The 22,760-nt window shown below is 33.3% G+C and overlaps 1 protein-coding gene across 1 annotated transcript in view; it reads right to left on the reverse strand.

The window, feature by feature from the left end:
* Nucleotides 1-22,760, reverse strand: part of MNAT1 (MNAT1 component of CDK activating kinase) — a 175,916-nt gene that overhangs the window by 38,152 nt on the left and 115,004 nt on the right. The window contains exon 7 of the mRNA XM_019750784.2: nucleotides 21,031-21,152. Coding sequence (XP_019606343.1) covers nucleotides 21,031-21,152 — 122 coding nt within the window. The remainder of the gene's footprint in view (nucleotides 1-21,030; nucleotides 21,153-22,760) is intronic.

The following is a 22,760-nucleotide window of genomic DNA, read 5'->3' on the forward strand; positions in this document are numbered from 1 at the left end:
CATACCTAAAGAAAATAAAGTTATCTCTATTTGTAAGTGGTTTTTAAGAGAATATGAATCTTTCAGGGCACACCTCCAAATAGTTACCTGAATCCTAGCCTGTGAACCTGAGTTCCTGCCAAGAAAATGAAGAATTAATGAGTGACTGTACACTTCATAGTACCTTCAACTAATGGGCTAGCCAACATATAATCAAAAGAGACTTCTATTGCTGATGTTTTTAAAGACCCTCACTTCATACAAGAACAGACATATTATCCTCAATGTGAATATAAATCTTTAAGTGATTAATTTTTGTTCTACATTTTATTGTTAAAATCATTATTTACAAAACTTGAAACTACCTCTAAAAACACTTAACATTTTCCATTAAGTTTTCCTCAGAACAATTACAAGCAAAAGATAAATGATAAAGACCTACTAGCATACTCATCTCACTTCTTCCTTTAACAAGAATTCCTTGATTACTACTTCAGCTATACAACACTAACTAGGAAATAATCCTCCCTGGTATATGTGTAAATTATATATATTGATATTTATCCATAAATTTGGATAGAAAACAAACTACAGGGTAAAATTATTCTTAATAAGCTTTTAAAAATCATTACACTTAATAAAAAGTAGAGACACAGAAATAGAAACACTACGTAGATTAAAAACAAAACAATTTTGAAAAAGAATCAACTCATATAGATCATGTAGGACAATTAAATCCATTCGTTTTTATATTAAAGTAACTTTGGCCTGAAAATACAATTTGACAGTGAGAAATTATGAGATTATGATATGAGAAAATACGAGATTATGATAATCTCATAAGAAAATAAACAAAACCAGTCAACAAAGTTAAGATGAATTTAAACTTTCAAAATGAGTTGAAGTTCAATATTTACAGAGCTTACTACATATTAGCAATATTCCAGTAACAAATGTTAACTCCAGTGGTAGCATTTGTCACTCAAATAGCTAACATTTATATAGTACTTAACATGTGTCAGATATTTTTCTAAGGGTTTATTATTTATTAACTCTTCTAATCCTTACAATTCTATGAGATAAGCACTAATATTATCTACACTTTTGAAAATGAAGAAACTAAAACACAGAAAGATTAGTTAACCGCGCAGGGTATTAAAACTAGTTAATGAAAAACCCAATATTTAAGCCCAGGCAGTCTAGCTCCTGAGTATGTTCTCTTTTTTTTGGGGGGGCAGGACAGTTTTTTGGGGAACAGTGTGTACTTCCAGGCCTTTTATTTTCCAAGTCAAGTTGTTGTCCTTTCAGTCTTAGTTGTGGAGGGCACAGCTCATCACCAGGTCCAGTTTCTAGTTGCAGGGGGCACAGCCCACCATCCCTTGCAGGACTCTAACCGGCAACCTTGTGGTTGAGAGCCCACTGGCCCATGTGGGAATCGAACCGGCAGCCTTCAGAGTTAGAAGCATGGAGCTCTAACCGCCTGAGCCACCAGGCCGGCCCCTGAGTATGTTCTCTTAATCCCTACACTAAATGGTTAATGTGATCAACTTTAAATAGTTTGGTATTATTACATCTTACGAGTATGTTTGATAAATTAACTAGGAATACATGACATTATTCCTATTGGCAATTTATCATCCTGGTGATATTCATTAATTGAATAATTTTTATCAGGTGGAGGCAGTATATAATCCTACCAACTACAAGGCATTCCTTTTGTCTATATTAACTAGCCTCCATTCTTGCCCATTCAAAAATAAACTCATTCAACAAAAGTCTACCTCCATGAACCCTTCCCTTGTCTCTAAAGCCGTATTTGACCTCTACCTCTCCCTTGCTCCATAAAACATTCTTTGCCATTAAAACAACAATAACAGCTAACAGTTATTGAATTTTTCTAAGTATTAAAAGTACTACGCCTCAAGTACTATAAATTAAATTATATAATCAAAACAATCCTGAGAGACCAATTCTATTATCATCTCCATTTTACAAATAAGAAAAGTGAGGTTCAGAGAGGAGAAGTTCTCATAACTAAGGAACAAAACTTGGATTGAAAGGCAGATATGTTTAACACTGTGCTAGACACAGTGACACTATGGGAGCATATTGCATTGTGCCCCACTTATTTAGACACCATCGTATCCCTCAACTCTATATCAAGAGTTCTTTGATTACGAAAACCATGTCTTATATACATTTATTCCCTAAAAACAAATTGGATTTACTGAACATCTAATGAATAAATGGATGAATAGACAGATAATTACTACAAAAGCTGCATATCTAATGAAAAAATACATGTAACAGATTGGCAATTCTCAAATTTTTTGGCCTTAGGACCTCGTTACACTCTTAAAAATTACTGAGGATTCCCAAAGAGCTTTTGTTTGGTGAATTATATCTACCTATATTTTCTATATTAAGAACTAAAACCAAAAAAATTAGAAAATATTTATTATAGTTGACCAATGAAGAACAAAGGTTTGAACTATGTGGGTCCACTTATACATGAATTTTTTTCAATAAATACTGTAAGTGTATTTTTTTCTACCTTATGGTTTTCCTAACATTTTTCCTAACATTAGCTTCCTTTATTGTAAGAATATAGTATAGTATATAATACTTATAACATATAAAAAAATGTGTTAATAGACTTTATGTTACCAGTAAGACTTCCAGGTCAACAGTAGGCTACTAACGGCTAAGTTTGGGGGAAGTCAAAAGACTTTCTATTGCACGGGGGATCGGTGTCCCTAACCCCCACATTGTTCAAGGTCAACTGTAATTCATTTTAAAATAACAAGAAAAGCCCATTACATGTTAACAGACACTTCTCCCAAGAAGACACACAAACGGCTAACAGATATATGAAAAAATGCTCAACTTCACTAGCTATTAGGGAAATGCACATCAAAGCCACAATGAGATACTACCTCATGCCTATTAGGATGGCTATTATCAACAAGACAAGTGCTAACGAGTGTTGGAGAGGTTGTAGAGAAAAAAGAACCCTCATGTACTATTGGTAGGAATGTAAATTGTTACAGCCACTATGAAAAATTGTATGGATGTTCCTCAAAAATTAAGACTAGAATTACCATATGACCCAGCAATCTCTCTTTTGGGTATCTACCCAAAAAATCTGAAAATGTTTATCTGTAAAGATAAATGTACCCCTATTTCATTGCAGCATTATTCACGGTGGCCAAGACATGGAAACAACCAAAGTGTCCTTCAACAGATAATTTGATAAAGAAGATGTGGTACATATATACAATGGAATAGCACTCAGCTATAAGAAAAGATGAAATACAGTGGTACCTCGGTTTTCGAACATCTCCATTGACGAACATTTCAGTTTATGAACGCTGTAAATTTTATGGATCTATGGTATCATTAGACAGTAAAATTCATTCTAAATATGCAGTTTTAGGGGTTGATTTTAAAGGTTGGGAACAGATTAATCCATTTTGCATTACTTCCTATGGGGAAACCGCACCTCAGTTTTCGAATGTTTCAGAACTCGAATGGTCTTCCGGAATGGATTATGTTCAAAAACCGAGGTACCACTGTATTGCCATTTGCAACAACATAGATGGATCTTGAGATTATAGTGCTAAGCGAAATAAATCAGACAGAAAAAATCGAGAATCACATGATTTCACTCATATGTGGGATATAAAACTAAAAGCAACAAAAACTCATAGACACAGACAACAGTTTAGTGGTTACCAGAGGGTAAGGAAGGAGGGGATGATAGAGGAGGGTAAAGGGAATCAAATACATGGTGATGGAAGGAGAACTGACTCTGGGTGGTGAACACACAATGCAATATATACATGATGTATTATAGAATTGTATACTTGAAACATATATAATTTTGCTAAACAATGTCACCCCAATAAATAAAATAAAAAATAAAACTAATAAAAAGCAAAAGAATAATGAAATCACCTGAAGAATGATACAATAGTAGTTAAATAAATCACTATTATATCAATTCTGTTTTCTTGCCCAAATTATTGCATCTTCTTTTTTTGTATCATCTCTTAAGAGGATATGACAATATCCTAAATGAATTTTTGTAAACTCAAAAATCAGTGAGTTACCAATATATTCTATATACTCTTAAGTGTACAATTCAATGATTTTTAGTAAATTTAGAGTTGTGCAACCATCAACACAACCCAATTTTAGAACACTTACATCACCTCAAAATAGATCCCTGATGCCCATTTACAATCATTCAAGTATATAATTTTAAGGACAGAAAAGCAATATTACATTCTCATCCAGTCAGTCATTAAACAAGATGGATTTCATTCCACAGAATATGGGACAAGAACTTTGACTATCAGTTTTGATAAAACAATGTGTGTCAACATTTTTTTATGTTTGTGTACCATAATTTACTTGTTATAGCTTTTAAGTGTATAAATGCTATAGGCAGGTAGGTGCATATACAAAGGTATTGGAAAAGAAGATGATGCAGAAATGAACAATTAATGAAATTAGTCATTCTAACTTGTGTTTATAAATCTAAAAATGAGAACCTTTTGTAATTACAGGAAAATAAGAGATGGTGGTCCTCTCTTCAAATTACAAGGCATCAAAGTTTTTAATCTTGACAATGCAAATGTAAAAAAAGAGATAATAATAAGCTCAAACGTATTGATCTGTTTGCATTTTGATGCTACAAATGTAAGCAGAGTAGTGATAAGCTAGAATCTATTAGAGATACATTTGAAAACTGTACTCAATTAATTAAAGATAGGTATGTTCCATGTTTATGTATGACCATTGATCAGTGGTTAGTTGCACTCTAAAGACGTTGTCAATTTTATGTATATATACCGTCTAAACCAAGAACATATGGAATAAAAATATGATTGTGCTATGTTTAAAACTCTACTGAATTTCCTACTACAGTTGTATTCCATTATTCACTTATTCTTACATCTGAAAATTATCCTTAAAATTATAAAAAATAACAAGGATCTGTTAAATGTAGATCATAAATGGGAATGACTATTTTTCCTGATAAAAAGAGGGTTAGGAACTGATGAAATTCCATAAAGTATTATGATAAAAGAAAATCAGAGGCTATGCCCACCTATGCCCATACATAATTTCCCTTAGACCTCAAAAGTATGTTTCCTAGTCTTTAGATTTGAGTTGTAACTACTTCTACTACTGTGTGCTCTGTCTTTAAAGCAACATTTCTCAAACTTTTCTTACCATAATTAGTATATATACTTTATATGTAAACCTACTACAAATGTGTATACACACACATACCTAAAACAAGAATTTCACAAAACAATACTTACTAAGTACAATGGCCTTGGCTGGTTTATTTTCTATTTTATTCCATTTTTTAAAATACTAAATATAATCCACAATCTGAAAACACTAATGATATAGCCTTTTGATATAACATTTTAAAACAGTAGGTGTAAGTTGAAGTTAAGATGGTATTGGATAAATTATGTGTAACAAATAAATAAAAACTACCAAGACCAGTAGACAAGCTCAAGAAACAGATGGAAGTGGCAGAGTCAACATCATGTTATAAATGTTAATTTCAACCAAATAAGAAGATAAAGGTAAGCCTTCTTAAGAAAGAATGGCAGATTCTTGGAAAAGTACCAAAGAGTGCCAAGAAATACCCTCCTGCTGTTGACTCATTTGCTGTTCAAATATGTCTTATAAATGAGAAGACTCCAATCTCTCAATTATCAAGTCCAAGCCACTGAATCTTTCTTCCTCGTCTCTGGGATAAAGGAGTGGAAATAAGAGAATGAAATTATTGTTTCTGCCTCCCTAACTTTCATTCTTTCTAAGTTTGAGGTAAAACTCAAGACAAAAAACATACAGGTTGACTAAATTTTCTCTAGATCTAAAGACAGCTATCACTCCTTGGCAGAATATTTTTAAAAGATTTAGAAAGTAGCAATGCCACAAGCCCAGAATGTAGCCCACCACAAATTAGCAAAGCAGACAAATTGCATGCAGGGCAAACAGGACAGGAGAGATTAAGCTATCAACAAAAACAGCACTGTAATGCCATCGACACTGGGTAAAGAGGTTCAAGAAAGTGAAAGGTAACAAATGGTAAGATTCTATTTTGTTTTCATATCTATTAACCCCAGAAAAGGTAAGATGATATTAGAGTTGGATGAGGTAGGCAAGATACAGATGAAATCTGAAGAAATTTCAGAAAAATTTGAAGGGAAAAAAAAGGGCAATCATTATGAGAAATCTAAAGAAACACAATCATTGTATGTGTGTAGCTTAACTGAAAATAATATTTATATATTTACCATGGAAATCGTGAATACTGATTCAATTTTTAAAGTATGATGTAACTCTACTGGGAGATAATAGGGCAAGTGAAATAAGGTTAGGGAAGGAATCTCTAACGGCTAAATCTTCATCTCTTACATTAGGATGTCACGAGACAGGTCTAAAATTAGAAATCAAGAAGCTACAGTATAATTGTGTTATTTTGAAATAGATGATAAATACTATGACCAAAACCTAAGATTTAAAAGCTGGGCAGAGTCAACAAAGTTGGGTTGAGGCATGTAGAATCCAAGAATGGCAAAGGGCTTTAAAAAATTACCTGAAATAGCATTTTGCTCTTAGTCAAATAAATGTCAAAGCTACATAAAACCAATCAGTATCTTCTAGCAAACTGAAATATCTCAGCAGTAAGAGCCAATAAGCTGGTCATCTGATCCATATTTTACCATTTTATCGGCAATTTTCCTTTCAAAAAACGGTATTCCCTTCAAAAATCCTTCATCAATTAAAAAAATGATTACCAATCATGCTTTCCCAAAACATAGCCATTTGTTTTCCAGATTAAATAATCACAATTCTTTTAACCTACGTATGTAGTATCTAATTCCTGACCATTACATATTTTTGTTGCCTTTTTTTTCAAATCTCTCTAAGTCTTCACATTCTTCTGAAAGCAATATGACCAAATATAATGGAGAATTTATTTTTATGACGAAATTGACAAGATATTTTGTTGTTATAGAACCATATGGCATATGATCCCATCCTCAAGGCCAACTATTAGCAGGCAGTTGCATACCTAGCACATTGGATAGCCAGAGAATATCATATTTTTACCACACATGCTCCTATGTACAATGAAATTTTCTGTAATAATCATAAAATGAAAAATAGTAACAATGCAGAAAAGATATGCAGATAGTGAGATTTTTCATTTATTGGACTTTGCACACATAATTATGCCAGTAAAAAATGTTAATGAAAAATAAAATTTATGCCACAAAAAAGGGGAAAGTAACAGATTAAAATACCCATTAATTACATTAATTTAATTTTTGAAAACAGGAATATGTAAGTACGTAAATAGACTGTCACATTATAGCATCTGTTTTGAGCTTTTCTGCAAATTTGTCAGTGAATTCACTAGAATTGTTCTATTTTGCATATTCATGCTCAATAGGTAATAAATCCAGATTTGTCAATTTACCTTTCTTTGCTCATAATCAACTCAAGAATATTTTTTTTTTTGTTAATTTTAATTTCAACTTTCCTTCCTGAAGCAAAATATATCGAACAGCTAGGAAATATCTTAATGATAAGGATGAGTTTGACAGAGTTTCAAAAAATATCTATTTCACAATATATTCCAGAAATTGCAATACTGTTCATGTCTTTCTTTAGAATTGATTCTAGCAACTTTCAGATATCTCCCAGTTGACAACTTGAAACACAAATGAATGCTCCAAGAACATAAAGTTCTATTCATAGCTCAGGAATATACAGTACCACAGCGGAGTGGGAAATAGAAATTTTACCAAAAGGAGTCGGATAGATTCTAAAACCTTACAAACTTACTCTTGAGCAAGGCTAAATGTAGCTGAGTTTGCGGGTATTGGGGGTGGGGGAATAGAGTCTGAGGCAGTTTCTGAATGAACTTCTGTGTACAATACAATGTTATTAAAGAACAAAAATAAAGATGTGCTAATTGGAAGCTTACATATATGCTATTAAGTTCAAAAGTAATGACAGCAATTGTTTAGAACTTGGACCAAAAAAGATTTTTTCAGGAAGGAGTATTTGAAAACCGACATTGTTTAGAATTGCTAGCACATGGTGATAAAAAACAGACTAACTTTTAATTGGCTTTATTATTTTTTAAATTCTCTACAGACAATGCAACTCCTTATTTCCTGCTCCTGGGACAGACCACTGCTACACTCTGCCCTTGCTACATCTCTGCAATCAGGTTATCTTTCCCTATGCTCCAACCCAACAGCTTGTGAGACACCGTGCCCAACATAACCTATTTTACACACACACACACACACACACACACACACACACACACACCACAGAACGGAGACTGAGAACTTGGCTCACACTTAGAGTAGAATAATTTTCTTTTCTTTTTTTGTGAGAACATCAAGAAAGTTGCTATATAATTGAATACACAGTCCTTAAATATACTGCTTGCAACCATAATAATCTGAAAACCTAATAAAAATAAAGCCCATTCAGATTTTGAAAGCTCTGGATATGGCAAGGTCATATGGTACAGCAAAGAAAAATTATTTTAAGAAACTAAGAATCTGGTCCTAACTTTGCACTAACCAGAGATGTGACTATGAGAACAAGAGTTGTTTTTTTCTCCTGCCTCCCCTATAGTGATCTCATGAGTTAAGTCTTCTGTAAAAGAAGAGTTGCATTGTTATCTCAAAAGTTTCTTTTTTCCCAGCTCTTGCAGTCTCTTTAGAAACATATTTTTTAATAATAATAGTTGATAAATAATTGAATTTATAAACAACTGGAACTACTATGCTGCCTCAAAGAACCCCTCCCCCAGTTTCTGTCATCGCAGTAAATGGTAGCTTTGTCACTCAGGTATAACCCTAGGAGCAACTTTTTCATACTCCCTACATCCAAGCCATTAAAAATTGTTACTTTGCCACCAAAATTATATCCATAATCTGGCCACTTTCTCAGTGCTACACTGCCACCATCTTATCTAAGCCACTACCATCTTAACCAGGACCACCTGAGAGTTTTCTTGCTTTCACCCCACCACTGATTCTCCCATAAAAGATCTTTCTAAATGTAAGTCATATAACACACCTTTGTCCAAAACTCGCCTTTGACTTCTCATCTTTAAATTACAAGCCCAAATCGTGACCATCATCTAAAAAGCTATACATGATCTAACTGGGACCAGCCTGCCTCCTTACATACAAACCTGCTACCACTCTCACCTCATCTCCTACCATTTCCCAATTCACTCCGCTTCAGACACTTGCCTCCTTTCTCTTCCTCATACACACCCTCACCTCAGGGCCTTTGCCCTTACAGTTACTTCTGACTCTCCCCATGATATCACATGATTAGCTTCTTTGCTTAATTCATTTCTGTTCAAATATCCTACAAAAGATTCCATCACTACCTACGTAAAAATAGCACTGTACTCCAATCACTACATGTCCCTTCATCATGCTGTATTTGTCTTTAAAGTACTAATTATTATCTAACAAATTCATTCACGTATTTTTATTGTTGGTTTCATCCCAGTAGAATGTAAGCTTAATGACAGTAGGTGTTTTCTCTGTTTTCCTTACTGCTGTTTTCTCAGCACACAGAACAACGGGCACACAGGAGGTGATTGATAATCAAACAAATAACAAAAGTAAAGGAACTGCTAAATAATCAATTGTTTTCTCAATTAACATGAGGTAACTACTATGAGGTTTCATTTCACAATGGAGAAAATTATATATAGATATACAGGGTCTACCGAATGTGATTTGGGAGAAATTGACCAAATTCCAATAATAAATTGAACTTGCTGTTTTAGGGTCCTATAAAAATCTGAATTAAAACTACATTTCATTGTAATAATTTATAATTATAATTTTATCATTGAATTAAATAATTTGATTTATTTAGTGCTGCTTTTCTTTCTGAGCTTAATTCTGGAATATATTTTTTTAAATTAATATTGTGATGTAATACTCTTAAAGTCCTTACTACAAAAGACTATTCTGGAATCAACTGCATAATTACATTTCCTTAGTGACCTTGTAATCTCGTGAGCATTTACTCTAGACTAAACAGCCTCATTCAGCTGCCCTGTGTCTGACTGTCGATGAAAGAAGCTTGTTTGACAACTGCTTCAAGTAGAAACATATTTTTTCCATGATTGCATAACAAAGATTTAAAACTTACCAGACTAGAGCCAGACTAAAACTTTAAGCAAAAAGGTTCGTGTTAGATGTGTGAGTTGATTTCTCATTCAAATGCCAACAAAAACAGATACTAAAGACATTTTGCTGTCATAGCCAGCAAAAAAAAGTTAATTTAGTAATACTCTTATAATTACAACAAAGTACAATATATATCATATATTGTATACATATACCGTTTCCCTGAAAATAAGACCTAGCCAGACAATCAGCTCGAATGCATCTTTTGGAGCAAAAGTTAACATAAGACTCGATATTGTATTATAAAATAAGACCGGGTCTGATATGATATATGATATGATATGATACAATATCGAGTCTTATATTAATTTTTGCTCCAAAAGATGCATTTGAGCTGATTGTCCGGCTTAGGTCTTATTTTGGGGGAAACATGGTACATGTTGCAATCATTTTTATGACTTTTGTATTTTTCCGTGTTCTTTGATTTTTCTGACGTCCCTGAGACTTCTTCTAAAACTAACATATAAACTTAAGTGGACAGCATCAAAAACAAAACAAACATAAAGCAAAACAAATACTTTTCTCCATTCTTAGGTAATCCATGAACAATTAGTCAATAGGTAAAGATCTTGACCAAAGAACACAAATTTCCTCAATGTGATTTTTAAAAATACAAGATAAGAAACATCACGTAAACAAACAGCCAGCAAATACTTAACGATGAAACACTTGAAGCATTCACAAAAAAATCAGAAACAAGAAACTGCTATTACCAGAACTGTATAACACCAGGTCAAGAAGTTCTAGCCAAATGCAGTAAAATATTAAACTGAAGTTAGAAATAGAGTATTTAAAAGAAAAAATTCATTTTTTCAGATGACTGACTTCCAAATAAAACCCCAGATATTCACCTAATAGAACAATTAAAATTATAAGAGCTCAGTAAAGCAGCTAGATACAAAAATATACATATTTAAGCAAGAATCAGTTAGAATACATTTTAGCAAGAATCAGTTAGAAAGCATAATGAAAACTTTGTAACAGCATCACAAGTTAATATAATGAAAATTAATTTCCAAGAAATGTGTGAGATATATGAAAACTGAATAAATTTTAAATGCCCGTTCTTTTCTAATCAGTTTATAATTTTAAAGCAATTCCAAATAAAATCCCAAAAGGAGTGGTATTTGGCTGTTTGTTATCTGGGGTGCTATAGGAATTTAGTTAAGTTATTGAAGGTTTTGGTTTGATTTGTTTCATTACTTGTTTCACAATATTTTATTTTGAAAATTTTCAAAGGTATAGAAAACTTTCAAGAAGTGTAGAGTGCTTTGTTGCTTTGGACAATTCTTTTAGAAGAATAAATGTATAAAGATGCTAAGAATACTCTGAAAAAGATAAGTAGCAAAGGAAGACTTGCTCTACCTATGGTAAGAAGAATTCTCAGATGGCCCCCACGATTCCCACTGCCTATATGCTTCCTTTCCCCTGGATCTGACAGATTTCACTCCTGAGATTATATTACAGTAGTCCCCTGTTATTTTTGCTTTCTGTGGCTTCAGTTACCCACGGTCAACTGCAGCCCAAAATATTATGTTACTGGAAAATTCCAGAAATAAACAATTCATAAGTTTTAGATTGCGCACTGTTCTGAGTAGAATGTTGACATCTTGCATCATCCTTGCATCCTGCCTGAGATGTGAATCAACCCTTTATCCAGGGTATCCATGCTGTATATACCACCCGCCCATTAGTCACTTAGTAGCCATCTTGGTTGTCGTATCAACTGTCATGGTATCACAGTGCTTGTGTTCAAGTAACGCTTATTTTACTTAATAATGGCCCAAAGTGCAAGAGTAGTGATGCTGGCAATTCGTATATGCCAAAGAAAAGCTGCAAAGGGAGTGGAAAGGTAAAAGTTTTCAACTTAATAAGGAAAGAAAAAAATTGCATGCTGAGATTGCTAAGATCTATAGTAAGAACAAACAAATCTATCTCTGAAATTGTGAAAAAGAAATTTGTGCTAGTTTTGCTGTACCACCTCAAACTGCAAACATCACCACCATAACATGTGATTAAGTGCTTAGTTAAAATGGAAATGGCATTAAATTTGTGGGTGGTAAACATGAACAGAAAATGTGTTCCAACTGAGGCAACATGTTGGATCAGAAAGCGCTGACCCTATATGAAGACTTTAGCAAAGGATCCCCTGAAATGAGTGACATCAAGCCATTTCCTGCAAGTAAGGGATGGTCACACAGATTCAGAAATAGGTTTGGCATTTTATTATCTCACATCATCACAAGCAGAAGGGAGAGTATAGTACACTATTTTGTAGAGCGAGAGAAAGACCACATTCACATAGCTTTTATTAGTGTATTGTTATAGTCGTTCTATTTTATTATTGTTGTTAATCTCTTATTGTGCCTAATTTATAAATAAAACTTTTTCATAGGTATGTATGTATGTATGTATCTATCTATCTGTAGGAAAAACACAGTATACTCATATATACTATATACATATACTATAAACTATCCTGGTTTCAGGTATCAACTGGGGGTCTTGGAACATGTACCCCACAGATAAGGGGGCACTACTGTAAATGGCAAAAGGGATTTTGCAGATGTAATTAAGATCTCAAATTGGTTGATTGAGAATTAATAAAAAGGGAAATTATTTAGGTGGGCCACACTTAATCAGGTAGGAGCCCTTAAAAAGGAAGAGAGTCAAAGAGATTTTCTTCTGGTAGCATTCAAAAAGATGGCAGTCATCGTAAATTCTATACCTGCAAGGAACCCAATTCTACCAATAACCTGAATGAGCTTGAAAGACAACCCCCAAGAATCGCTTACAAGGAACCATAGCACCTGCTGAGACTTTGATTGCAACCATGTGCAACCAGAATAGAGGATCCTGGTAACCCATGCCCACACTGCTGACTCAGGTACTGATAATAAATGAGATAAAAATGGATATTGTTTTAAGCCACTTAAATCTGTGGTAATTTAATACACAACAATAGAAAATAAATACACAACTTAATATTAAAACATATCATGAATTTAAATTAATAATGTGATACTGTTGAAAAATTAAAACATAGACTAATGGAAAAGAAAGGGCAGCAGAGAAAAAGTCCTAGTATAGTTATGTAACACATCCATGGAGAAAAGAAAATAAATAAATTATTCTGGGCCAACTGATTTACTATGTTGAAAAATATAAAAATTATTTTATAGCTCCTCACAAAATAAATCCAGATGGATTAAGTGATTAGATGTAAAAATTGAAGCTACATAAAAATTAGACTATAAATAAATATATACAAGGTTCTGTGTGTTGGTTTAGGACTTCCTAAGTAGAAGAACAATGGAAAATTAACAGGACATCATCAAAATACTTTACAGCTCAGAGATTAAAACTACAACACATCATAAACAATGTAAGAATAGCAAAAAAATTTTGGAATTTCAAGGATTAATAGTCTTACTATATGGCTGACTCATACAATAAGGAAAACAATACTACCCTAATAGAAAGGGGGACATGGGGCATAAACAGACAATTCACGCATAGGGCAGAAAAGATGGAAAGAACTTACTAGAGGGGGCTATGCCACAAATATAAAGGCAAAGAGCCTCTTGAGGAATTGAAACAACACATGTTAGGGCACAAAAATGCCTGTGACACCATGAGGTTCTTAAGAAACACCAAGTATGAGAGGGGCAGGACTATATGGCCATGAAGGTAGACAGAGTTCAGATTATGCAGGTGAAGATGAACCACTGAAGGATATTAATAACAGAGCCTGGGTATCTACCCAAAAAACCTGAAAACATTTATCCGTAAAGATATATGTGTTCTGATGTTTACTGAAGCTTTCTTTTTGGTGGCCAAGACATGAAAACAACCAAAGTGTCCTTCGAAAGATGATTGGATAAAAAAGTTGTGGTATATATACACAATGGAATACTATTCTGCCATAAGAAAAGATGAAATAGTGCCATTTGCAACAATATGGATGGATCTTCAGATTACTGTGTTAAGTGAAATAAGCCAGACAGAAAAAGTCAAAAACCACATGATTTCACTGATACGTGGTACATAAAACTGAAAACAAAGGAACAAGACAAACAAACAAAGAAACAAAAATTCATAGAGATGGACAATAATTTAGTGGTTACCAGAGGGTAAGGGGAGAAGAGGTGGTAGGATGAGGGTAAAAGGGATCAAATATATGGTGATGAAAAGAGAGAACTGACTCTGGGTGGTGAACACACAATGTGATACATAGATGATGCATTACAGAATTATACACCTGAAACCTATGTAATTTTATAACTACTGTCACCCCAATAAACTTTAATTATAAAAAAAACAAAAATATATGTTTAACGTCTCATCTCAAATTCTTGACATAGAAAGTTCTAATTTACCAATTTTTAAGAACAAAAGAATGGTCATGAAAAGTGTCTCCAAGGTTACCATGAAAGTGGATCTTCTACTTTGGAGGGACTATACCCTCACCCTATTCCCTCAAAAATGAACACTTTTAATTGCTGTGCCAGAAACAGTAATGGATTTGTTATAGGTCAGTAAGTTTTGCTCAGCAAATTGGTTTTTATCATTGTAGTCTATGGCTACACAAGAAAAGAAAGTCATAGCTGCTGATGGACAGCAAACAAGAAACTTCTAATTATCATCAGGTTCTAGTTAACTGGGTTAATTCAATGCTATCATTACTTCCACAATTATCTTCTCTACTAATTACAGAATAATAGTTTAAAAATCTATCACCTGGTTAGGAAGGACTCAAGATATTGAACTATCATAGTTTAAATCTATTTTTTAAAGCTATCATAATTGATAGCACATAACTTTTGTCAGTTACATTAGCAGAAGAGAAAGAAACGAACATGTGCATTTGGCTACAACACTCTACCACAAAGAAACACACAGAAAAGTTCTACAGGAAATGAAGATTGAAATTTCATTCTATAGAACTGTGATAGCAAATGGCTTCATTTAAATTCATAAATTAATAGCAAATGGCTTCATTTAAATTCATAAATTAAGGATAACTGAAAAATACACATCTTAAAGACCATATTTTATCTTATAAAACAGTTTTTCCTTATTTCTATAATAGGCTCACAAATGAACAGTCTTTATTAAGTAAATCATATATCTATTTAAAACAGTAGTGATATCTGATTAAATAATTTGAAATTGATGAATAAAGTTGATAAATGCTTAAAATTTATGTCAGTTAAGGGAATAATTCTTCTTTGGGTGGAAGGTAGTAAAATATTCACTAGAAAGCCAGTTGATTATTAAAAAGACAGTCTCACAGTGCCAATCAAGAGACTTTACTAAACTAACCACTAAAGCCGTAGTCTGGGGAATTTCAATTAGCAGTTAAGTTTTCCCAATGCTTGCTCCCACTGGCACAGAATTAATAAAACATGTTTACATATTGCCTTGAGCAAACCAGAAGAGTGCTGCCAGTGCAATTTGAACTATAATTATATATTCATAGTACCCTCCTGAAAGAGAAATTCTCATTTATTCTTCATCTACTTCTCAAGTTTAACTAACTTTAGACAAAATCTCAGTAAAAACCACCTAAAATCTCATGACAACGTACTTTGGATTTCATCTTTTATCAAAGCTATACATGAAAACAAAAACATAAGTTTTTTTGGAGGCATTCTCCCAAGACTTATGTCACCCACTCCCAAAAATATATAATTCAAATTATTTTGAAAGTGCCTGCATCCACAGTTTTGAGCCAACTGAAGTGAAGCTACAAAATGTATTATTCTTAACTTCATCATGTCATAAAGATTTCAAAAGCAGATATAAAAAAATGGAAATGAGGCAGTTAATTTATTCTCTGTTTGCCTCTAGAGAAATTAAATTTGTTCCCTTTGTAGAATAAGGTCATATAAAATGGAAATTTTGTTGCAATAGGAGAAGAAAAGAGAGGAGTAGAAGCTAGAGGATGGGGGGAGGGGGAAAGCTCCACTATAAAGGGATAACTGGGGTTTATTAGATACAATCTTCTAGCTAAGATGTGGACAACTCTTAGGACAGATGTGTGACAATTATATCTTTAGTCAACTGTAGTTAATATTCCTTGTACCTTAAAAGCAGCACCTTTGAGGATACCAAATCATTCTTTGAAAACTAATTTCACAGAGTAACTTCTTCGGTTTCTCTCTAAATGTTTCTGAAAATTGTGGTAAATAAAACTGTATTCCTAGGTCTGAAGTAGTAAGAAAAAAGTAAGAAAACATATGGTTTCAAATAATAATTCCAGAGCAGAAAATGAACTAGTAGTACAAGAATTCAAGTTAGGATTTATTTTGGCAAATATTTAAATATCAGATCCTAACATATTACCAAAGAGACTGCTAGCGCTAATCCCAGCTCCAAAAACTAAAACTGTCCATATGGAATTCAATCCCTTTCTCAAGGAAGAAGGCTGACGAGAAGGAAGGTATGAGATACATTCTATTTGGGTAAATAGTTTATGCCAAGAAAAAGCCAATGTTTCTTTAGCAATTCTGATATCACTATTGATAATCTAGAAATTCCTTCATTCCTTAGCCACGGATGTCTAAAAGCAACTGTCACAGTCAAGGACTACTGCTTGAAATACATACACGTTTATTTGTAATCAGAACAATTTGCCTTCTTAGCTTTTGTGGATATAAAATATATGTACAGTCTTTGTTGAAAGAGACAAAAATCTACTTCTAGAAATCTGGAACTAACTATATTCTAAACAGTCAATGATTAATAATGAAAGACTCCCAACCAGCACAACCACCCCCCAAAAAGTGATCCAGCTTCCTTTTATTAAACTTATTAAGTTTAAATAAGATTTTAATATGAAAAACTTGGGAAAAAATACAAACACTGTGGTTATACCTTATCTAAAGGACACTTACCCTACCTTTAAAAATCTAAACCATAATTGCAGAAGGAAACCAAAAGGACTCCAATCAAAAGTGTTGCTCAAGTTTATTCAACTTAATAATTTACTTAAAACAAGGGATAAAAACAATCTACCAGACATCTATTTCATACAGAAGTCTATCCATTCGTTAAATACTCACATACACATGTATATATAGCAGCACCAGCACCATATCACATTAAAAAAAGGAAGATGAAGAGGATATTCCATTATAGAGATCTAATAAAAATTGTAATAACTGAACACTAAATAGAAGAGGAAATGAATTATAAAAAAGAAAAAAAAACAGTCGAGACTCAGTTTCTGGGGAAAGGCAAAACTGGGTTTCACTGGGGAAGGAGTATAAAACCTATTTCCACCCTCCCCAACTCTATACTGACACAGACAAAAGCCTTCAACCACTCAGGAAAGGCAGGACAGAGTTCAGTTGTGAGGCTGGGAAGGAACAGCAAACCCACCTGCACCCTGAAGCAGGAGGCAGAAGTTTTTTGCCTCTGGGAAAGAGAAGGTACAGTAAGAAAGCTCCCCCCTGAGGCTCTGGCACACAGGACCTCCTACAACTAAAGCTCAAATAGGAGAACTAAGAAACCCCCTTGCTCCCACCACAAGACTTACTCCAAGTAAAAAGCAAGAGCAATCTATTGCTGGGGAGGAGCATCAAGAGAAAACTCTGTGGCTCAGGCTTGCAGAGCCTGTTGAAAGCCAACAGTGGAGCAAGAAGACTGAGAAAATCCCTCCAGCACTCCAGTCCTCATAACAGGCACAGTGTGGCAACAAATCACAACTAGAAGAAGCTGAACCCTGTGATACAGTGATGGTAACTAGAGCAAACACAAAAACCCAAACTGGGACCAAACTCCAGACTTAATACTCAACTCCCTACACTAATGGCCTGACAGAAAAAGGGACAAATATTTCTTGGCATATATATTATTTATCTCAGTCTCTACTGTTCTGTTGCACAGAAGGTCCAATATTCAAGCAATAATTACAATAAAAACAAGAAAGCAGGAAAAGCAAATCTATCAAGACATAAAACAGTCAACAAGACCAGACCAAGAGATGTTGGAAGTATCAAAGAGGCACTTCACAATTACATGATTAATAAGTTAAAAGCTCTACTGAAAAAAAGGTGGATAACATGTACAAACACCTAGGGAATTTCAGCAGAGATGGAAATTACAAAAAGGAGTGGAAATGCTAGATATGAAAACTGCCGTATCAGAAAGAATTCCTTTGATAGACTTATCAGCAGAAGGAAGACAGAAGAAGAATAAGTGAACTTGAGGAAAGGACAACAGGAATTATCCAAATTTTGAAACACAAATTTAAGAAAAAATTGAAAAACAAAACAGAGCACCCAAGACCTCTACAATAATATAGAAAGGTCTAACATGTGAAATCAGAATCTCAGAATGAAAATAATGAGAAGATGGAGCAGAATAAATCTGTGAAGAGATAACAGTTGAGATAGTTACAAAATAACAATGAATTATAGATCCAAGAACTTCAGAGAAACTTTTCAAGCTCAGAGAAACTGAGCTGTATATATAATGCCAGATCCTTGTATCATAGAAAACACATAAATCTTGCTTTTTTAATCCAATCTGGCAATCTCAGTCTATTATTTGGAATATTTAGACCTGTGCTATCCAATATAGTAGCTATAAGCCATATGTGTTTATTTAAAAATATTGAATAAAATTTAAAATGCAAGTCTTCAGTTGCACTAGGCATATTCAAATGTTCAGTAGAAACATGTAACTGGTGGCTAATATCTTGGAGAGCACAGACAGAGAATATTTCCATCACTTTAGAAAGTTTTATTGGATAGTGCTAGTTTAGAACATTTACACTTAATGCAATTACTGATATAGTTAAGATTAAATCTAACACTATGCTATTTATTTCCTAATTGTACCATTTCTTTATTTTTTGCCTCCCTCTTTTCCTGCACTCCTTTTTACTAATGAAGTATTTCTTGTGACCTCATTATTTTCTCTGATATTGATTTACTGACTATCCCACTTTGTTTTACGTTTTTAGTAGTTGTTCTAGGGTTATATTAAACATCTTTAACTTACCACCAGATACTATTATACTACATCACATATTGTACAAGAACATTACAACAGCACAGTTTTTTCCCTCTTCCCATCCTTTGCATTAATTGTTGTCATACAGTTTACTTGTGCATTGTTATTATGAATAACAATGATCTTTCAAATGCAATTTTGATGACAAAATTATTGGAAAATGCAAAACCCTGTAATAGAGGAGTACTATTTTAAATACTTTGTCTTCACTGACATAAGTGTCAAGATTTTAAGAAAATTTATTTTGGAGATACAGAATTCTGGCTCTTGCATACCCAGTAAGAGATAAGAAATCAATGTCTATATCACTTATAATTTTTCAAATTGTAAAACCCTACATTATCTGTCTCCTGAAGCTTCAATTTTAGCATGTAGGCCAATTATTTGATGAATTTGTTATTTCAAACTCAAAAAAGGGTTTTAGGTTTTGTTTCACATCCCCTTGGCTTCATGCTTGGGAGCCATAGGACTTCTTTTTCTGAGATTTCATTGTTAGTATTTACAAATGCAATGGCTTTTTGTATGTTGATTTTGTAGCCGGCAACTTTACTGTACTCATTCACTATTTCTAACAGTTTTTTGGTGGAGTCTTTAGGATTTTTCTATATCTAGAATCATGTCATCTGCAAAAAGTGATAATTCAACTTCTTCATTCCCAATTCGGATGCCTTTTATTTCTTTCTCTTGCCTGATTGCTCTGGCTAGGACTTTGAATACTATGTTGAAAAGCAGTGTTGATAGGGGACAACTCTGTCGTGTTCCTGAACGTAGAGCAAAGGGCTTCATAGCATACAGAACCAAAGAAAGTCTTAAGATCTACCAAATAACAGATACGTAAATTATCTATCATTTTAATAATAATTTGACCTTGGAGCCTCCATGTTCATATGCAAAATACTATGCATCATGTTCAAGACTCTGGTTTTGGTTTTAAAGATGAATGTAGATTTTGTCTGTTTAATCTATCTTGTTTTTGCTATTGGGTTTTTTTCTTAATTACTTTTTAATTACTTGGTTTCATTGTACCCACTTTTTTCTTTCACGTTATATCTTTACACTGTTTCTGTGCTGTTGTTGGAAACAACCAATTCAGGATCATCTTGTTATTCAATCGCTTAGGTTGAGACACCAGAACAAGATATTATTTGCTCCATCCAACAAAGTCTGTGCCTGTACTTTTCAAGTACACAAATGCCACCTCCTCCTGTGAGAAAGACTGATCCCCTTCATCACTGACAAAAGCCATAATCCCACATTCATTTTCAAAATGGATAAATATAATATGGCTTTTGAGTCACTGGCCAGCTCTACATACACCTTTTCACAAAATACATTTTGTGGCTCATTTCTCATAAATATAGTTTCACTATAGACAGCAGACAGTGAGTAAATCTACTCTTTTTCATGGCAAGGAGCTCAACTCTTATATTATTACTGGCTTACTAGTGACATAAGCCCCTATTTCTAAAAAAGTATGCAGTGAGCTGAAAATGAACAGCTACTTCAATATGGTTGCCAAGGACCGCCTTAAAAGGGAACTAATACAATCCAATCTCAATCTCAAAAAACCTAACAAGACCATAGAAAAAATAATGTATTAACTTAGTATTAAGCGCCATTCTTTTTTACTAAAGAGTGTAAAATTCTGTAAACTCAAAGTCTAATAATGTTAAAGTGTGAGTTAGAAACAATAACAACAAAGCCCTAAACATCCACTCTTCAATGAGAAGTTCTTTTGGGCACTTACCCAAGTCTTCCTAGCATCTCAAACTCAGGAACTCGTGGTCCACATGTCTCTATTTGCAGTGGTTGATATTCATATAGAGCTTCTTCTAGCTTTTGAATAGGTGCTAATGAAATATGTTGACCCTGTTAGAAAAATGAAGGAAAGCGATACCTTTTAATATTACTTTCATATTACTATTGACTTATAATCATTTCAAAGATGGACTAAATTCCTCAAATTTAAAATATTATTCATTATGTCTGCTATTCCATGGATACAATTCATTACACTACTCAAACCCACATTATGTAATTAACGTAGTCATTGATATATGATTTAAAGGAGGAAAATCAAATCCATCATTAAATTCAAATTTAGTCTTAAACAGCTCAATGTCATTGGTAAAATTCAACAAATATATAAGCATAGTCCATCCTCACATTTTTCTATTTTTATTATACAACTTTGACAGTTTTGGTAATCAATGTTTTGTTGAAAGCTCTAATTAAGGAGGGACAATAATGAAACTATTCTCTGCAAAGTTTTACCACATAAATATCTATTATATTAAGTCTTTACAATGGAATCAAACTTAATTACTGAATGTGTGTATATGAAGTCTATTTACACTTACACACATACACATACACACACACACACACACACACACACACACACACACACACACCTAAAATGAAAAAATGTTATGCTATAAATTAAGTTGAATGAAACATCCAGGTATTTTTTTAAAAGAAATAACTATTAGATAACTAAAATAAAAGGACCATATTTGATCACAAGTATACGAAATAAAATGTCACACCCATATAGCATCATTACATTGAGATTTACATAATTATCAGATATCTGAGTATAGAATTCTATTTTTAAATCCCTATTTTTTTAATGTAGTCCAAGTTTCTCATTCTAACTCTAGTTCTGTAATTTTTCTTGGTATAGTTCTCATCAATTTCTCTATTTCTTAATTTTTTAATAAAAATTAGTCCTTGTACTAATTACTTCCACTGATTTCTAGTTTGTAATTTATTTCTATTGTTACCTCCCTCGGTTTTCTTTACTTTTACCCCTAAATTACTAAATTGAATACATAGTATATTTGTTATCTTTCTTTTTTTTAAAGTAAAAACCATGACTTAAAAGTGATAAAGTGCAATTGAGGCTGTCAGGAAGGACCGCTGAAGATATTAGCATCTGACTCGTGGTCTGTCTCGTCAACAAATTTTATCCCATGTAGCATCATCCTAGCTAGTTTACCGACACATCAATAGCTTTTTTTTTGAAGGACCTCAAAAGTCCTTCACCAAACACAGACAAAGGACTTGAATAGACATTTCTCCGATACATGAATAGCCAAAAAACACATGAAAAGATACTTAACATCACAAGTCATTAGGAAAATGCAAATCAAAACAGAGATATGCCACTTAACACTCATGCCTATTTAGAATGGCTATTATCAAATAAATACATACATACATACAAAAAAATAAGAAAACAAAAAAACCACACAATAAATAACAAGTGCTGGCAAGCATGTGGAGAAATTGGAACTCTTGTTCTTTGCTGGTAGGGATGTAAAATGGTACAACCACTATGAAAAACAGGGTGGAGATTCCTCAAAAAATTAAATGTAGAATTACCATATGAGCCAACAATTCTACCTCTGGGTATACTCGTATACCCAAAAGTAGTGAAAGTAGGAACTGGACACCTATTTGTACACCCATGTT

The sequence above is a fragment of the Rhinolophus sinicus genome, linkage group LG03 (assembly GCF_036562045.2).
Source record: "Rhinolophus sinicus isolate RSC01 linkage group LG03, ASM3656204v1, whole genome shotgun sequence".
In the NCBI taxonomy this organism is placed as follows: Eukaryota; Metazoa; Chordata; class Mammalia; order Chiroptera; family Rhinolophidae; genus Rhinolophus; species Rhinolophus sinicus.